Raw genomic sequence first — 20708 nt, 5'->3', positions numbered from 1 at the left:
GGGGGGGGGGGCGTTGGAGGAGAGCCCAGCAGAGCTTCTCCAGCTGGAGGTGGAAGGGAAACAGCTGGGGTAACCACAGGAGCCTCAGTCTGGCCACACCTCTATCAACATCCTACCCGGGTTTCCAAAGCACAGAAGTCACACCAATCACTCACACGACCAATGTTACCCAGCACAGGCTCTGCCCAGGCACGATGTCAGGTGCCAGCGATGCTGAGCTGAGTGCGAACACGCGCTTTCCATCTCGGGGATGAATAGTCTAATGAGGGAGACAACACCAACCCAGCATCACTAACAGAATCATAAATACGGACAGACATGAGCAAAGGGTCAGAACCCTGTAAGAATGGGTAGGAGAGGAATTTAACAACCTGGAGGGGCACAGAAGGTTTCCCTGAGTAAGTGACCTTGTTGCTGGGAGCTGAAAGGTGAACGGGTGGTTACTAGGTGAGGAGGGGAGGGGGGGAGGGGGGCCAGACCCCACAGCCCTGAGGGTCGCGATGGGACACCGAAGTTGATTTTAAGAGTCAAAGGAAGCCAAGGAAGGATTTTAAGCACGGTCTGTATTTGAGAAGCTCACTCGAGCTTGATCCACTGTGAACACTTTCCTTGGGGCCTGAGTGGAGACAGACAGGTAAGACCAGAGGTCTGTGGTCCTTCAAGCAAGAGATGCTGATGGCATGGGTGAGTTCAGTGGCAGTGGGGATGGAGACAAGGGGAGAAGAGAGAAACCACAGTTAGAGGCAGCCCCCGCCCATGTCCCTCATTGCTCTGCATCCCCCCCTTCCAGTCCCTGCCACCCCCGGTACAGCGATGTGCATGTGGAAGCCCCACCCGCACCTGCTAACCACTTTTAGCTGGGCAACGGGAGCTCCAGAGGTACAGAGCTGGGCAAACCCCAGAGCTCTTGGGGGATGGGGGGGAGGACTAGAGAGAGAAGCTGAATGGTGGGCTGTGCGGGGGACGATCAGCCACCTAGATATGCACCAGTCCCTGCTCTGTGGGACGGAAGGCAAGTGATTCACCTTCTTTGAGATTCTGTGTCCTCATCTGTAAAATGCTGATAATAACCCCTGCCCTGCAGGCTAGCTCAGAAGATGCAGACAGTATCTGTAAAGCCCAAAGCGCTGTGTCTGCCTGAGTAGGTGTTTAATAAACATCAGTACTATTCATTATTCTACAGGCGAGGTTAAGGCCCGTCATTCTCCTCAGTCCCTTTTCTCGCTTTGTCACAACCTATAGAAGAGGTGGTAATGGTGGGTCTCGGGATACTCAAAGCTTCGAGCAAGATTCATCTCCATTTTTTGCTAAGATCCAAGCCCAAATTCTCTCTGGTATCATACAAAGTGGAGGTTGGAAGGGGCATTTTAACATGAGCTGGATACTAAGTCTGGAGGAGCGGCAGGGACTTTATCTGAACTCCTCACATCCCTGGGCTCTGCATCCTTAGTCCTGTCACTACAGCCTCCACCCTGTAGGAAGTGAGGACCGGCTTAGGAAAGGGTGGGACCCGGGCAATAGCAGGTCCACAAGATCACAGGTAAATGGGAGGCATGGAGACCACTGGGGAGTTGGAGTGTCAGGCACAGGTGATGGGGGTGGCTGTCTCTGGATGGGCAACAGCACACACGGGACGCATGTATATACGTGAGCACTTGTGAATGAGGGAAGAGCTGAAACCATCCATCCTCGTGTTTACACTTGCTTCCATTCTTAAAAGGATTCTATAACTAAATTATGTCACTTCAATCTGATCACAATGATGATGATGTCATTAACGGTTCATACGTATCAAGCACTTACTTTGTTTTGTGTCAGATGCTTTGCTAGACACAAGACATGCATTATTTCGTTTAATCCTCTCAATAACGCAGGTAGGTAACTCTATTACCCTCTTTTACAGGTGAGAGATTCAGGCACTTGCATAAGGCTGCACAGCTGGCCAGTGGAGAACCCCGCGATTCCCAGCGAGGTAGCCTGAGGACACAGCCTGTGCTCCTAATCACTAATCTCCAACAAAAATCGAAAATTGTCATTTTAGCAATACAACTTGGGTAGCACTCTACAATCTTCTACAAAGGGCTGCATTCCCGACAGTTGTCTCATTTGATCCCATAGAAACAATGTCATAGTACATGCCCAGGTTCCCAATGAAGAATCTGATGGTATACTTTCCCAGATATGACCACAAGTGCCCTACTTAATCAAGTATAAATGGTATATTTGTACACCGTACAGTAGAAGGTTCTCTGGTGTGTACATAGATCAAATAAATACAGCAGTACAAGAACCAATCCCATACATTTAATCACATTTTATTTATTTAGGTGCTCCTGGGAGAAGAGCCTAGCCGTGCTGAGAGGAGGCGGTGGGGCTTTGAGGAAACAGCTGGAAGCATCTCGGGGAGAGGGTCTGAGGCCGAGAGGCAGGGAGAGCCCCCAAGAGAGGGGAGTGGCCACTTCAGAGAGATTTCCTAAATGACAGGACTGGGAGAACATGCTCTGAAAACAAAAAAGCTGTCAGGGAGTGAAACTACTGGGTGACAGGGAGTAAGGACTGCCAAACAGAAACTCTCTAAGTAATGACATGGGTGCAGCCGACAGGGACCTCTAACCATTCGGAGCACTGTAAAGCAAAGGTGTTCTGGGACAATTTTTTTTTTAATGTATTTGTTTAGGGTATCAATCTCCTTACAGCACTCACATCTCATAGATAAATTCTTTAACCACCTATATTTAATGTGTGCCTGTTTTGTGCTGTTTGGTCTTTGGGCCACTAAAAGTAAACTAGCGCACTCAAAACATAAATTTAAAAAGAAAACAAAAGGAAAGCATCCTGCAATGTCATTCTTCATGTTACCACTCAAAAGCTCTTAGGATCCTCCTGGTTAGAACCTTAATTATGGAAGTTCTCACTTGTGTTACATGATTTATTTAAAACCCTGTCTTTCCAAGAGAATAAAATCCAGGTTTTGAAGTACCTCTCAAAACAATTTATTCTTCTCCACTGACTAACTGCTTGGCCAGCAATTGTAAATTTATAGTACCCTATGCCAAAGCAAAAACATTCTAATAACTTAATCAAACATTTAAAATCCAGCTCACAGCCATATAATATACAGAAGCCATTCTCTCAGCTCTCTCGTTAAAGGTCAATTACCATTTGTATTCAAAACCTCCACATCTTGGAAAAGCCTCACGCACACACACACACACACACACACACACACATACACACAAAGAGAGGAAGACAGAGGGAGACATTAGCATGTTGAGATTCAAAACTTGGCTAACATATTCCCAGGCTTAGAGCAATTCTCCTCGTTAGACTTTGAAATGAGAAAATTGATCCTTCAGATTTTTAAAAAAATTCTAGCCAAGTAATATGGATGTAAAGAAAGAGAATACAACAAACGAAACTGAAGTATTGGTTCTTTTGATTTTCAAGGAATTCAGGGGAAGAACTGGGCACAATTCTAGACTGGTGATGTGGCTGTACCCCCACAAGGACAGTATTATAGAAAAAAAGATGATAATTTGCATTGTTTTGACTGTTTGCCTTTTTAGAGTGCTTTAGCAGATACGTACTTTCTGATAAGCTCTCACTCTTATCAGACAGAAAATACTATTAAGCTCGTTTTTCAGATGAAAAAAACATGCTTCAACAACTTTTGATGACAGAACAAGGACAGGAAGGAGATTTGGTGTGCTTTTGGCTTGGGGCGTATGACCTCAGGATGGAAAAGAGCCAATGAGTGAAAATGCAGTCATTTCGTTCACTTGGTCAAAGAAATTGCTCTCTTCCCTAATTGGTCACTCTTGGCTTATGATGGTGACGAAGAGAAGGAGGAGAAGGACGGTCCAGGAGATGTCTGAAGATACTGTGATAACTGTGCCAATCACTGTGTGAAACACTTCACATAGATAATCTGATGACACTCTGGTGAAGCGGGTTAATTGAGTCACGCCACGTATGCATTTAACCTGTGAGTGAACCAAAGTGCAGGCACTCAGCAAAAATTAAAGAGGAATAAGGTGAAAAATATACGAGGCAGAGGGTCCTACCAGCCATTCTTCTCAATGAACGTGTGCCTCCAGATGACTTTGGATGAGAGATGCGAACCTGCTCTCCCCACAACTTCTCAGTCCTCATGGGCTACTCACGTCCAGCATTTTCGTTGGTGGGGATTCCAGATGTCAATGGTACTTCTCGGTACAAAATGGTCCCTACCTATCTTGTTTATGAGCGAGATAACTGTCAATAATTTTGAGTATTTTCCATTTTTATCTTTCACGCCAACTTCAGAAACAAGCCTTTGTTTGAAAGGCAACTCTACTCAACAATGATTCTCTCTATTTAACAGATGGTACTCGGAGCTATTAAGAAACTTTCCCAAGGCCTCATAGGTGGTAAGTGAAATGAGAAGATGGTTACAGATTCAAATCCAGGTCTATCCTAACTCTAGGGTCCATGCTCTTCATCTTGTAATCATTAGGTTAAGTGTCCACCACAGATTCACTCTTAACTAAATTAGCAGATCAAAAGGCCTGTGGAAAATGCTGAGAGCAGATAACCCATCCTGAATGACCCCAGATGCATCATTCTTTGCTAAACTGGTGGTCATGATTTATACTCTTATTCGATCTTCAAGACTCGGTTCAAATGATGCCTCCTTGGTAAAGCTTCCCCTGAGCTCCCCAGGAGAGGCAGTCACTTCCTCTGTACCCTTGAAACTTCAATAGTCGCCATGTTGAAAAGATACAAGTTTACATACTTGCCTTGCTAGTGGACTGTAAGCTCCTTGAGGGCAGGCCCCCTCTGGAGCGGGGGTGGGCTGCAGTGGGGTGGGTGGGGGAAGAAGTTGCTGAAAGGAAGTACGAAAATCTCTGTCTTAGAGATTCCCCAGGACCACATAAACGGTCGTTTTTTTCCAGTCCTGCTTAAGAGACTGAAGTGAAATGCTTATGAGCACTTATGACAAACCCGATACTATCCTAAATTCTTTGCGTGCGTGCTACTTACTTTTCTTCAACAGCCCTATGAGGCAAATACACAGATGTCTTATAAATGAGGCATCTGAGGCTCAAAGAGGTTCATTAATTTGTCCAGTGTCAAACAGTGTATAAATGTGAGCCAGCAGGCCAGAGTTCAGCTTCCTTACTGCTCTGCTATACTTTCTTCCTATGTAGCTACTTAAATTTCCGCCACCACCAACCCTATATTCCTGAGTTCTGTTCTCCACGGACCTAGCCCCATCTTCCACTATATGGCAGTTTGACGTGTTTAGGCCTAAGTCTTCCAACAACCTCTTCTGCCTTAGACCTTTTAATGCAACCAGAGAAAAGTGGGCTTGGTGGAGGGAATCAAGCAGAACTGGCTGACAACTGCAGGCTGACAGTCCTGCCTGGGCCTTCTGATGGCCGTGAAAATCTTCTCCAGCCTTTTTTCCCCCGAATACTTCCTTAATTTAGGATTTTTTTAAAGTAATTTTAAAAAATTAATCAATTAATTAATTTTAGTTTTGGCTGCGTGTGGGCTTTCTCTAGTTGCTGCAAGCTGGGGCTACTCTTCGTTGTTATGTGGGCTTCTCATTGCAGTGGCTTCTCTTGTTGCAGAGCATGGGCTCTAGGGCGCAGGCTTAGTAGCTGTGGTGCACCGGCTTAGTTGCTCCGTGGCATGTGGGATCTTCCTGGACCAGGGCTCGAACCCGTGTCCCCTGCATTGGCAGGTGGATTCTTAACCGCTGCGCCACCAGGGAAGTCCCCTATAAAACTTCCTTATTTTTATAGCTTCCCTTCAGTCTTCCTTGTAATTCTTAAGGAACCAATGGAGAAAATATGCCAAGACAGAAGATTTTTTTGTTTTGTTTTGTTTTGAATAAGGAATAATAACGTAAACCAATCAAAAATCTGTCAACAGTGGTCTTTCTGGTGTTGGCAGCTTATACCCTTACAGACACTGGGGTTGTTTTTTTTTCAAGGACTTAGAGTAAATTAAGTGTTGACACCATAGGCGATAAATCTCACAAAGAAAACCCTGTCCATAATTCTGAGTTAATAACAATGCTCAGGCTTTGATGTTGACATAAATGAGGCCGAATGAAGAAAAAGCCACATTCATGGGCTGTTGGAGGGTATATGGCCTGTAAATGATAAGCTTAAGGGACATAACACATGTTAGTGATGGTGGGACAAGCAAGGCTCTATCTACCAGGAACAAAATAACTCTTGCAGTAATTTAAATACACACACACACACACACACATATTTGCTATACATATGCATTTAAATATATCCATATAATCTAATTATTTACTTCATATCTAATTAAATAGTAAATGTGAACTCTAGGTTAGAGCTAAGGACACCATTGTGTTCTGCTCTTTGGAAAAACCAAGCTAATGACAAGGCAGCTCAACACGTCAAACACTGCATGCTGCATTAACATTTCATGGAAGTCAAATTGTTCTCTAGCCTGTTTTCTTGTCTGCAAAATGAGGAAATTGAATAATACAATATCTCAATCTCCTTCCAGTTTGTGACGGTCATAGTTTCTTTTCCTAACTCCTAAATTCAGAATAGTCCTGGATTCAAATCTCAGCATGGCAAGTTACTTTAACTTTCTGAGCTTCAGTTTTTGTTCCTCTGTGAAAAGGATATGATCATTTGTTATAATGCATTAAAAATTTTCTTTATCAATAAAAAGTTCAAAAATACAGAAAAGGAAAAATGTATTTTGAACGTTCATATGAGCACCATTTAAGTTCAACAATTGTTTTCATTTCGCTCTATTTGGTTTTGTTTGTTTGTTTTCTTTACTGAACTATTTTAAAGTAAATTATCAACAACAGGACACTGGATCCCTAAATACTTCAGCATGCATCCCTCCCCAAAATTAAGGAGATTCTCTTCTTTAACTAGAGTACCATTATCATACTTAGCAAAATTAATAATTCCCTAACAACATCTGATGCCCAGTCCACTTTCAGATTTCTCCATTTCTCCCCAGAATTTATTTTATACATTCATTTCTTCAAACCAGGCTTCAATTAAGAGCCATGTAGTGAAGTTGGTTCTCACACACCTGTCTCTAAAATCTCTTTTTAAAATAAATATTTTTTTAGTGTAACGCATATACAAAAAAATGCACAGATCAAAACTGCATGGCTTGAAGCATTTTCACCCAACGAACAGATCCACAAAACCTCTACCCAGATCCAGAAACAGAGGATGATACACCTCAGAAACCTAAGTCCCCTTCCGTTTACAATCCTCCAAAGATAAATACTATTCTGACTTTTAATACCATAGATTGCTTTTGCCTGTCTTGAAGATTATATAAATGGAATCAAGTAATTTCTACTCTTTTATGTCCTGCTTTTGTTGCTCATTCTGTTTCTGAGATTTCTCACGGTGTCACACGTAGCAGTAGTTTTTATGTGTTGTTTCCATTCTCCACGGTGTGACTATACCACAGTTGATTTTTTTCTCATGTTGGTGAGCATTTGGTTCGTTTCCAGTTTGGGGCTATTACAAATAGTGCTTCTATGGTCATTATTGTTTATGTCTTTTGTGGGATGTAAATCCAGGAGTGGGATGGCTGGGTCATGGGGTATGTGTATGCTCTGCTCTAGTTGACACGGCTGAAGAGTTTTCTGGAGTAACTGTATCAATGAGTCCCACAGCAGTATATGATGAATGTAGTTTGTTTCACATCATCACAAACACGTGTTAGTTTTCTTATGCTTTTCTGATGAGTGTGCGGTGTATGTCACTGTGGTTTTATTTTACGTTTCTCTGAAGACTGATGACACACTGAGCATCTTTTCATATGACCACTCGCCGTTTGGACATCCTCTTTTTTTTGAAGTACCTGTTGGAAACCCTTAACCATTTTTCTACTGGGTCCTTTTTCTTTCTCTTATTGATTTGCAGAAGTTCTTCACATATTCTCAATAGAAGTTCTTTGTCAGTTACATGCACCGCCAATATCTCTGACCACTCTGGCATGCTTTTTCACTCAGTGATGTATTTTGATGAACAAAAGTTATTTATTTTAATGTAGTCCAAGTTACCTATTTTTTCTCCTGTAAAGTTAATGCCTTCTGTATCCTGATTAAGAAATACCAACGACTGCAAAGCCATGAAGATATCCTGTTATATTCTAGAAGTGTTATTACTTCATCTTTCATGTGTAAATCTACAATTCATCTGTAACTGATTTTGTGAGTGGTATGAGCCGGGGGCAAGATAATTCATTTTCCATATCCAATTATTCGATCACAATTTATTAGACAGATCACCCATTTCAAGCTGCTTCACAGTGTCATCTTTATTACAAATGAAGTGTCCTTCTGTTACCTGGGTCTTCAATCTGTCTTGGCTCTTCTTGGCCAACTGCATTTCCATACAAACTTCAGAATCATTTTCACAATTTCCACAACAACCTGTTAGCATTAGGACTGCCCTGAATCCGCATATCAATTGGGAGAGAACTGACATCCCTGAGATATTGACTTTTCCAATCCATGAACATAATGTATTGCTCTATATATTTGAGTCAACTTTCATTTTTCCAATAATGTTTGTTGTTTTCTGTGTTAAGGCCTCGCACATCTTTCATTAGATTTATTCCTGGGCAGTTGATGTTTTTCGATGCTGTTAACACACATTATTTTTTTAAATTTCCTAATCATTTGTTGTTAGTATACAGAAGTTACACTGATTTTTTTGGTACATTGTGTCCAGTGACCTGAGGAATTCACTTAGGAATCCTGAGAGTTCATCTGTAGATTATTTTGCATTTTCCATGTATTTAATCATGTCATCTGCAAATAATGACATTGATATTTCTTCTATTCTAATCCTTATGCCTATTCTTTCTCTTTTCTTCCATCCTTCCTTCTTCTTCTTCTTTTTTTTTAAATCATGGCCAGGACCAGGATTTCCAATACAATGTTGAATGGGAGTCATGATGACAGGTGTCTCTCAAGAGGAATGTTTTAAATATTTCACCATTAACAATGCTGTTTGATTTAGGTTTCTTTGTAAAAAAGTTCCATTTTGGGCTTCCCTGGTGGCACAGCGGTTGAGAGTCCGCCTGCTGATGCAGGGGACACGGGTTCGTGCCCCGGTCCGGGAAGATCCCACATGCCGTGGAGCGGCTGCGCCCCTTAGCCATGGCTGCTAAGCCTGCGCGTCCGGAGCCTGTGCTCCGCAACGGGAGAGGCCACAACAGTGAGAGGCCCGCGTCCCACAAAAAACAAAAAGTTCCATTTTATTCTTAGCATTTTAAATACTTTAAAATCATGAATTAGTGTTGAATTTCATTAGATATTTTTTTCTACATCTATGGAGATGAAATGACTTTTTGCATCTATTCTGTTAATGGGATGAAATACATTGTTATTTTTGAAATAATAGAAATTTATTTCTTGTTCATGTGAGAGCCACATGCATGTCAGCAGGGGCTTAGAATCCTTTCACTTTGTGTCTCTACATCCTTTAAGTTCTTAGAGTCCTGTCCATTTAGCCACCATAGGAGAAGACAGCAAGGATGGATGACCATGGAGAACACAGCACCCCCAGTCTCATTCCATGGAAGTCCAAGATTCAGTCACAAGACTCCACCTAACTTCCAGGTGTTTGGGAAGTGCAGATCATATCTGTCCTTAATGCCAATACCTCTCCAGTTGTATGAAACGTGTTCTCTGGGAGATTCCTTAAGCAGGGATCCACGAAAACCATGATGTCTGAGTTCCTGAATGCTCATAATAGGTTTTCTGTAGCCATTACTTTTGAATATATGTAGGGCTCTGGTTCACATTTTATAAAATCTCTGCTTCACAGTTTATTTCCTTAAAAATTATTCAACTGTATTCTGGTTTTGGTGTCAAAAATATGCTAGCAATCTGATTTTCTTTTCCATTGTAAGTGTCTAATCCACTGAATGCTTAAGGATGTTTTTTCTCTTTCAAATACAAAATGCTTTTATTAGAATATTTAGTTTTGCACCTGGTCTATTTTTCCAGACTTTCAGTTTTCCTTTCAGTATGTACCTTCAAATCATCTTTTATTTCAAAAGATTTTCATTACTATTAGTTTTGTTCCACTGCTGTAGTTTTCTTCCCCAGAGATTCATATTATAAGTGTATTAGAACTTCTTTGACTGACTTCCATATCTACCACTTTCTCTTAAATCATTTTTACCTCCCTATTAGTTTCTTACTGATTTTAAAAAATACTAAAAATACTCCTTTCCATTTTCCATTTCTCTCTTTTTCTTTAATTGGGGTACAGTTGTTTTACAACGTTGTGTTAGTTTCTACTGTACAGCAAAGTGGAGTTCCCTGTGCTATACAACCGGTTCTCATTAGTTATCTATCTTATACATATTAGCGTATATACGCCAATCCCAGTCTCCCAGTTCATCCCACCCCCAAGCCCCCGCTTTCCCCCCTTGGTGTCCATACATTTGTCCTCTACATCTGTGTCTCTATTTCTGCCTTGCAAACCAGTTCATCTGTACCATTTTTCTAGATTCCACAAATATGCATTAATATATGATATCTGTTTTTCTCTTTCTGACTTAGTTCATGCTGTATGACAGTCTCTAGCACCATCCACATCTCTATAATCTATTTCTCTTAAAGCATTATCCATTACATTTATCTGCTCTTGAGTTCCATCTAGGTGAGTATGCATGAATGCGTTTTTGGTGTAAACCAATAGCATTTATTTTGCTCATGAATCTGTAATTCAAGCAGAGTTTGGCATAGTCCACTTTTTAAAAACCAACGTTTTATATTAATTTAGACTTACATAAAAGTTGGGAAGACAGTACAGAGTGATCTCAGATACCTCATGCCCAATTTCCCCTATTCTTGACATCTTACATTAATATAGTACACTTGCCATAATGAACTAATATTGATATACTGTTATTAATGAAAGTTAATACTTTATTAAGAGCCCCTTAATTTTTACCTGTGACTTTTTTGTGTTTTAGGATACCATCCAGGATGCCTCATTACATTTAGTTGTCACGTCTCCTTATGCTCTTTTTGGCCGTGACCATTTCTGACTTGTCTTGCCTTTGATGACCTTGATAGTACTGAGGACTAGTCACATGTTTTTTAGAAATAGCCCTTGATTGAGATTTGTCTGATGTTTTTCCCATTAGACTGGGGTGATGGGTTTTTGAGATGAAGATCACAGATGGGAACTGCTATGTTCATTACATCATATCCAAGATACATACTTTTGACATGACTTACCACTTTTGATATAGACCTTGATCACCTGGCTGAGGGAGTGTGTGTCATATTTCTCCACTATAAAGTTACTATTCCCCACCCTCCCTTTCTCATACTCTTTTGAAGGCAGTCACTATGCAAAGCCCACACATAAGGAGTGAAGAGTTACGCTCTACCTTCTTGAGGGCAGAAAATCTACATCAATTCCTTAGAATTCTTCTGGATGGGTGATTTCTCCTCTCCCCATTTATTTATTCAATCAGTTATTTATATTAGTATGAACTCATGGATATTTATTTTATACTTTGGTTGTAATCTGATACTCATTTATTTTGTTTTTCAAATTCTTTCAGCTTTGGCCATTAGGAGCTCTTTCAGTTGGCTCCCATGTCCTTTTGACATTTCCCCATAATTGTCGTGTTGTTGTTATTTCGAGCACTTCCTTTCTGGCACAATTTATCTCATGCCCTCATCCTAGAATCTACCCATCTTTCCAAGACACCTTAGTTACTTTTTATTGGAGAACTGATTAGAAGCCAAAATCTGGGTTGCTTCTAGGCCCTCTCGCTAACAGAGCAAAGAAATATTTGCTTGTATAAAAACCTATGTATATTCACATATCAATAAATATTTCTACGTATATGTCCACCTGTATTAAGTGAAAGTATCTATATTAGGTTAAACATTTGTTCATACTGGTGTCTCTAACTCTAATCCATTACCACATGGGTCATTATAGCTTTCCCCTTTGCTAGTCTGTAACGACATTGCTTGTCTTTCCACTGTTGAATTCCAATATACATGTGTAGTGATTTCAGAATTGTTAACCCATACCTCTGTGGGAAACAACTCTGTCAACCAGAGTCCAGTTCTTGTGTGCTATTCCTTTTGACTTTAGTCTCATAGACTCCAGTCATTTCAAGTCTACTTTGGTCAGCACCTTTTTCCCCATCACCTTCAGTGAGGTTGATTCACACATTCATCACAGTGTGCGTTCCACTGTGGGATCCTCCAGTTTCCTAAATGATATTTTTAATTTGCATGCATTAAGGTTCACTCATTGCACTGTCAAATTTTCTGGGTTTGATCAAGGCATATGTTGTGCATCACCATTTCAATATCACACAGTATAGTTTCACCATTCTCAGCGACCCCCTCTCCCATGCTTCACCTATTTGACCCTACATCCCCTCCTCTTCGCTAAACCCCTAGCAACCACTGATCTGGATCATAAGATACAATTATGTTTAGCTTTGTAAGAAACTGCTAAACTGCCCTCCAAAGTGGCTGTACCATTTTGCATTCCCATCAGTAATAAATGAGAGTTCCAGTTACTCTACCTCCTGAGCAGCAATTAGTATTGTCAGTTTTTAGTACTGTAGCCATTCTAGTAGATATGCAGTGGTACCTTATTGTTGTCTAATTTGCATTACCCTAATGAAAAATGATGTTCAGGATGTCCTTATATGCTTATTTGCCAACTGTATATCGTCTTTGGTGTTGTGCCTCTTCAAATCTTTTGCTCATTTCTTTCTTTTCTGTGGGTAGGAATGTTTGTTTTCTGAATGCTGTGTTTTGAAAGTTCTTTGTATATTCTGTATACAAGCCCTTTACCAGATATATGCTTTGCAAAAATTTTCTCCCGGTCTGTGACTTGTCTCTTCATTTTCCTAACAGTGCCCTTTGCAGAGCAGAAGTTTTTAATTTTAAAACAGTTCAAAAAAAAAAAAGTTCAATTGATCAACTTTTTTTTTTTTTAACATGGATCATGCATTTTGTATCAAAAAACTCATCCTCAAACCCAAGTCATGTAGATTTTTTCTCTTATGTCTTCTTCTAGACGTTTCAGTTTTACATTTAGGTCTATGATCCATTTTGAATTAAATGTTGCATAAGATGTAAGGTTTGTGTGGGTTCAGTGTTCTGTATATAAACATCCAATTGTCCCAGCACCATTTGTTGAAAAGACTATTCTTTCTCCATTGAGTTGTCTTTGCTCCTTTGTCAAAAATCAGTGGACTATTTTCGAATGGGTCGATTTCTAGGCTATGTATTCTGTTCCATAAATTTATATGTCTAATCTTTCACAAGTACCATGCTATCTTGATTACTGTAGCTTTATAGTAAGTCTTGAAATTGGATAGTGTAATTCTTCCAAGTTTGCTCTTCTTCAATACTGGCAGTACTTACTTTGAAATGAATTCTTTTATTTCTAAATTGTTTCTTGAATTCTCTGCCCTTCATTTCAAATCCTACTCTTCTCTAATCATCTAATTTCTGAGTTTTTAAAATTCAGATTTATGTTGTTCTTTTAGAGTTTATAAAGTCTTAAATTTGTGTAGCTAGTTTTGAACCATCCTTATAGTTTTCATCTGTTTTGTGGGTACCTCTTTCTTACATGTTTTCATTGTTTCTATGGAGATTATTATGTTTCTTATTCTTCATTTTTCTTATAAAAATTTTTTGTATGAGCTTCAATCATCATCCTCTTGGTTGCTTTTTTTTTTAAATTTATTTATTGTATTTATTTTTGGCTGTATTGGGTCCTCGTTGCTGCGCGTGGGCTTTCTCTAGTTGCAGCGAGCAGGGGCTACTCTTCTTTGCGGTGCGCGGGTTTCTCATTGCAGTGGCTTCTCCTGTTGCGGAGCACGGGCACTAGGTGCGCAGTCTTCAGTAGTTGTGGCGCAGGGGCTTTGCTGCTCCGCGGCATGTGGGATCTTCCTGGACCAGGGCTCGAACCCGTGTCCCCTGCATTGGCAGGCAGTTTCTTAACCACTGCGCCACCAGGGAAGTCCCAGTTGTTTATTTCTTAAATGAAAGAAATTTCCTTTAGTCTTATGAGGTAGGGGTGGGAAGTGATAGCTTTTTTAGCTTTAAGAGTCTAGAGAGCTCTTTCTTGGGGTTGTTTGTTGTTTTTGTTGTTAAACTAATGAAAAAGATGGCCTTGTATTTTCTAAGATCTGCCTCTTCTGGCGATTTCTAGCACTTTCATCGAGAAGGTTTCTTTTCATTTCTACTACTGTACCTGTTCTGATTGACTAGTCCCCAAATTTTCTTATCGACGTTAGGCCTTTCTTTGGAAAAGAGCCTTGTTTTTGGTAGTTTGAAGAATTTATAGGACCCAGAATACTCCAAGTACTATCAGTCATTATCACATCATGATTCCTTTGTTCTCACCATGAACTGCATCTAATCAAACTCCCTTCTGATTTGGTGGCTTTTCTCAGTTTGACCACTGTGCCTTCCAGTGAGTACGTGTTGGTAATTTTTTCAGTCTCCTGTTCTCAAGGACTTCCCTCTGCTTTCTTCCACATAGGTGAGACAATGCAACAGTCTTATAACCATCAGCTGTGCCCCCTTCACCCCCATCCACGTACACTCGGGAGGCAGGCGTTTACTGGGATACTCTGTCAACTAGCTTTATTGTAGATGCTGTGTGTCTTTGGTTTTGCTATCCTAGTTGTTCAGCATGTTTTTATTTGAGAGGGGGGATTTTCAAATGTTTAACCAAGCCTGCCTTCCTGGAATAAGCCAAACTTGGTTGTAATATACCCTTTTCAGATACTGCCAAATTCACTTTACTAATATTTTGTTAGGAAATTCATATAAATATTCATGAAATATGTTGGTTGATATTTTCTCTTGAAATGCCTTTTTGGGTTTTGCTATAAAGGTTATGCTATCCAAATGACAAAAGTCATTTTATTAATAGAATGAGTTTAGGGTAAATTGATACTATTTATTTCTTAAAACTTTGGTGCAATTTACTGGCGAAGTCATCTGAGCTTAGAAAGTTCTTAGTGAAATATTTTAATTAAAGGTTTAATTAGATTTAGGACTATACATACTTTCTACTCCTTCTTGTTTCAGTTTTTAATTTCACTTAATCTCTAAAATCATTGAAATAAAGTTCTTCAAAATCTGCTCTTACTATCATTTTAATCTTTGTAAAATCCATAGTTATGTCCCTCATTTTATCCTTTATGCCAGTAATTTAGTCTTCTTTCTTTTTTGTTTACTAATAAATCCTGCTGGTTTTTATAATTTTTTCAAGAATGAAAGTTTGGTTTTTTAGAGTTTTTCTACTTCACATACTTCTGGTATTATTGATTTTCTCTCTTCTATGTTGTTATTCTTTCTCTAGCTTCTTATGATGGGCATTTTAATAAAGATTTTAGCCTTACTTCATTTTAAATATATACTCTACAAAAATCAAATAACATGCTTAAAGGCTATGCATTTTCCTGTGGGCATGGCTTTGACTGCAATCCACACTTTGTGATATATTGTGTGTTTATTAACATTCTGAAAAATATATCTTCCAATTTCAACAGTGAAATGTTCTTTGATTCAAAGGTTATTTAGAAGAATATCATTCAATTTCCAAATATTTTGAAAATTTCCACTTACTGCTTTTTGTTGATTTCTGTATTTCTACTGTGGTCAGAGAAAATACTCCTTATGATTTTAATCCTTTGATATTTGTTGAGACCTGATTTCTAGATCAGTATTTGATAAAAGTTCTGTATGCCCTTGAAAAGAATGTTTATTCTACACTTTTTGGTTGCATTGTTCTCTTTGTTTCACTTAGGTCAGGTTTGCAAACATCGTCATTAAAATATTCTATATTGTTACTAACAATTTTGTCTGCTTGTTCATCAACTACAAGATGCATATCTTAAACGACTATGAACTTGTCTATTTATCCATTTAGTTCTGTTCAATATTTGTTTTCTGTATTTTCAGAATATGTTTTTAATATATACTATACATAACACACACACGCACACTATACATAATACATACTATACATAATAGTACATACAAACATAGATTTGCTGTCCCTTCCTGGTATATTTACTCCTTTATCATTATGAAATATCCCTCTTTATCTCCATTAATGTTTCTTGTTTTGAAGTCTTTTATCTGTGTTAATACAGCCACACCAACCTTGTATTGGTTAGTGTTTTCATGGTATCATTTTCTATCCTTTTACTTTCAGCTTTTCTCTCTCCTTATGCTTAATGTCCATCTTTTGAAAGAATCATATAATTATTATTTATTTTTTAATCCACACTGGCAATCTGTCTTTTAATTAAAGTATTAATCATTTTCATACAAAATAATCATGATATATTTTTATTTAAATACATCATCTTACTATCTGTTTTCTTTGTCTCATTTTATTCTATGTTCCCTTATTTGAATTAATCACATTTTTTGGTATCATTCTATGTCATTTCTCCCTCTATTAGGTTATATTTTTTTTAACTATTCTTTTCAAAAGCTATCTTACAGATTACAAAATGAATCTTTGATTTAATAAGGCAATAAACATTAGCACTATTATCGCTTTCTGCATAATTCAAAGATCTTCAAACACAAACTCCATTGACCTTTCCAAGTTTTGTGCTACTGTTTCTATCCTAAGCTTCTTTCAATATACAACAGTCAAGTCCCACCTCCTTCGTAACACTGACTTTTTAAAGAGACCAGGGCAGTTATCTTGCAGAATGTCTCATCTACAGGATTCACTTGTTTCCTGCTGGTTTTACTTATTTTGTTCCTCTATCCTGTTCACTTCCTGGAAATCAGAAGCAAGCTCGAGCTAAATTAGATTTAGAGTAGGCATATTTAGCCAATGCTTTGAAATTTATATTTTGTCACATCAGGGACATGATAATTCTAACCTCATAATGTTATATGGATTAAATGAGATGGCTTATGTCATGACTAAGATGGCATCTGACACATAACAGGGAAAGAGCAGAGTTTCTCAACCTCAACACTACTGACATTTTGGACTGGGTAATTCTTTGTTGTGGGAGCTATTCTGTACATTGTAGGATGTTTAGCCACATTCCTGACTTCTACTCAATACATGCTATTAACATCCTACAGTTTTGACAACCGGAAATGTCTCCAGACATTGCCAAGGGTCCTCTGGCGGGGAAAACTGGTCCCAGTTCAGAACCACTGGTATACAACAAAAACCTAAGTATTTGATAAATATTCTACAAGTGCTTACTATCACGCTTTGTGCAAGGCTTAGAGATTAACAGTTAAATGGAACATAATTCCTCATCTCCAAATACTCATAGTTCTGTGGAGAGACAATGAGGCAAATAGGGAATTAAAATATGGCATAAGTGCTAAGATATGGACCATAATGTGTTGTCATGAGGAAAGGGGCACCTAACTCAGCCTGGAGCAGAGGTCCTTTCACGGAGGAATAGAGAATTCCTGAGTAGAGACCTGAAGGACAGGATTCTCTGCCTTTTCCCTGTAAGCCTCAAGAGATTACACCCGTAATGACCATTCCAAATGAAAATAAACATTACAGAAATGATACAATTTCCAGCCTCTTTCAGAGTATGATCAATAAAGATTAATTTACTATCAAATATAGAGACACAGGTAAAGTAAGCCAGTAGTGAGAGCCAGGGATGATGGCACAATCAGCCCTCTACCTCTTCCGTCGTTAATAGCAAATACATTGTAATTTCCCACTCTATAGTCCTTGGTCTGCGGGCAGACTGGATAACCAAAACCAGATAAACACTAGTCAGGATCACATCACACACACCGACACTGAAAGGCCTTAAATGAGAGAGCCTGTCCAGCTGTACATACTAGTCCAGCTACCTATGCTTCCATTCTTCTTCCTGACCAAGTACTTCTCAGCTCACTCGCAATACAAGTCAGAAACTGGCTAGCTGTTCACTAAGCCTGTTTCCTCTACTTCCAGGGCATATAGCTCGACTAGTTTCCTAGCCTCCCCTGCAGTTTACTGTAGCCACATGACTGAGTTCCAGCCCAAGGTATGTAACAGTAGAAGTAACATGTAGTCCCTCCAGGTCTTTCCCATGAAAACCTTCCATGTACAATCCTTCCTGCTGTTTTCCCTTCCACTAGCTTGATGCCGACAAACACTGGTACCTTGGAAGTCACGATTTAAAGATGGCGGGGCCAGGGAACGGAAGGAGCCCATGTCCCGAAGTCTCCCCTTGGAGCAGAGAGGCCCAGCAACCAGAAATGCCCTTATTGGGTTTTATATGAATAAGAAGTAAACTTCCACTCTGTTAAGCTATGAGATTTGAGGGTTTATCTAGTACAGCAGCTAGCATTACCCCCTTAATACACCAAAGCAGAGAAACAGCCAGGTTTACCCTACGACTGTAATCCTCTCAGTCCCTCAGACGCGCAAGGCATTTCAGCCATGTTGACCAAGCCAAAGAAAAGCGCCTTTTGCTAGACTATTCCACGGATATTCCCTGGAGTTCAATGGGTATGTGAGAGGCTATTTGCAGGGCCATTGCTAAAGATCACACTTCATCGAATGCTTGCAGCAGAGAAATATGAAAGGACGTGGGCTTTGATGTCAGACAGATGTGGCTTTGAATCTTGGCTCCCCCCACTGACAATTCTTTGGCTTCATCTCCCTCAGCCTCTGTTTCTTCATCTGCAAAATGAGGGTAATCACACCTCACAGGAATTTTGTGGGGATAAAATAACAGATAGCATATAATATACTGGCATAGTTCCCAGCATGTCCAAGGTACTCAATTAGCTCTTTCCCAACAACCATGAAATTAATGAATCGGAAATTTATTTATACTTCTAATCAGAAGACTCAGCAAGAAGTGGCCTTCTCACAAAGGATTTTGTATTTATTCTTCCACGTAAATGTTGAGTATTTCATACAAAGGAAGCAGGTTCAACAAGTACTTTTATTTTTTTCCCCTGGGTCTAAATAAGGAGAAGAGTTAACATTTTAAGAAACTTAAAAGTATAGATAGAGGCAACATTCATTATTTTTATCTCTATTTTCCCTTGTAAGAAATTAAAGTCATATTTTCAAACCAACAAGAGAACATATGCTGACCTTTGACCCAGAAGGAGAGCAATGAATGAGACAGTTCACAACACGGAGCGGGGAGTAAAGGCTTTTGCTGGGTAATAGTCCCTCAGGTTGCCCCAGATGGAATGACTCCAAGGGAAAAGATGGCACATTACAAAGCTCACAAGTTGGTGGAAAGTCCTATACTTTACCCAAGCCTATCTCTGTAGATGAGATTTGGAAACAGGACAGGTAAAGATGGGAAGATCCTTAAGCTGGAGGAGCAGAGAGCTGTTGCAGGCCCGTCCCCCCGAATGCAGGAGAAGGAGGCTGAAATATCAGGTCAACCAGGATACGGAAAGAAGCATGGAAAGAGCCGCCCACCAGCATGACTAAGTGCTCTTGGGGACAATCCCCTCTCAAAGGGCAGAAAGCAAATATCCAGATGTTATGAGCTGCCAGATGTGATTAACCGAGGAAAGGGGAAGCTGCCCACTTAACTATCTGAGCAGCCTCCCTCATCACTGTGACCCGAGAGTTTTCTGCAAAAGCATTAATCAACAAAACGAATGGAGGCTCAATCCATCTCCCATCCCCACCCCTTTTGCTCTCTCCCTCTGTCAGAGTCAGAACAGTGGCCTATTTTTAAACCACTGGCAACGCATTCTCTCATGAAAATATGTGGGCTTCCTGACGCAGGCTGATGCTCACTCAGAGAAGATACAGGCACACCGAAGGCCTCGCCTGCCCGCCTGTCCTTCTTCTCCCATGAGAACGGGGCAGAGGGGGCCCCGAGAAGAAGGCCTGAGGAGGGAGCCTGCTACCCATGTATAGGAGTAGGGAGTTTCTGATGCTAGTTTCCATGACAGGGATAGCTAACTGAGGTCCTTCTTCCCCCACAGAAGGGAAGGCTGAGGCTTGGGCAGGAACAAGCCCCACATACAGCTACCAAGACAGAGCTCAAGGCTGGGAAGCAGAAAAACAAGCCCCAGATGCCAATTCTAGCATCTTTTAAAGAAAAAAAGTTTAAATGGGTTTCAGTGTCTCTTGTGCTTTAAATATAATAGCAAACATTTTATTAAACATTGGAGCCCTTTTTTTTCTTAGCAAGGCCACAGCGAAGCCAATTTACAAACAAATAAGGCTTTTCAAGAAAGGAGGTTGTGCTGTACTTACAATCGCTCCAGCTGCTTCAGATCCTGGAAGGCGCCTCTCTCGATGACGCTGACCTGGTTGTCTTCCAGATGCCTGGAACCACAAAGGCAGCAATGGTCAAGGACAAGCGGGCCTCAAGGATCCTCGTACTAGGCTGCAGGCCATGCAGGCATGGTCACTCAGCCCCTCCCTCGACCCTCGGATGGGCCCCCTCAGCCAGGATCAGTCTGGGGGGACAAGATAATTCACATCCCAGCTTGGTGTCACGGTAACCAGGGTTTCACCGCCTGCATACTTCTACCTGACAGATTGGTTTCCAAGCCTCTATTTTAAGAATGTTCTCAGCAAATACCCTCCCAAGCACTGCAGGATGTTGCACAGAAAAAGAAGAGGTAAAAGCTGCTTCTTATAAAAACCACACATATATTCAGCATCTCTTCCCTCGGAGCTCCCTCCTCC

General features: G+C 40.1%; 1 protein-coding gene across 2 annotated transcripts in view; it reads right to left on the bottom strand.

Moving 5' to 3' along the window:
- Positions 1-20708, bottom strand: part of SLIT3 (slit guidance ligand 3) — a 597102-nt gene that overhangs the window by 527080 nt on the left and 49314 nt on the right. For both annotated transcript variants that reach the window (XM_024753367.1, XM_024753366.1), the window contains exon 3: positions 20271-20342. In XM_024753367.1, the coding sequence (XP_024609135.1) occupies positions 20271-20342 (72 nt within the window). The remainder of the gene's footprint in view (positions 1-20270; positions 20343-20708) is intronic.

The sequence above is a fragment of the Neophocaena asiaeorientalis genome, unplaced genomic scaffold (assembly GCF_003031525.2).
Source record: "Neophocaena asiaeorientalis asiaeorientalis breed wild unplaced genomic scaffold, Neophocaena_asiaeorientalis_V1.1 scaffold268, whole genome shotgun sequence".
In the NCBI taxonomy this organism is placed as follows: Eukaryota; Metazoa; Chordata; class Mammalia; order Artiodactyla; family Phocoenidae; genus Neophocaena; species Neophocaena asiaeorientalis.
Note: the sequence above shows the minus strand (reverse complement) of the source record. Positions and strands in the feature narration are given on the sequence as shown.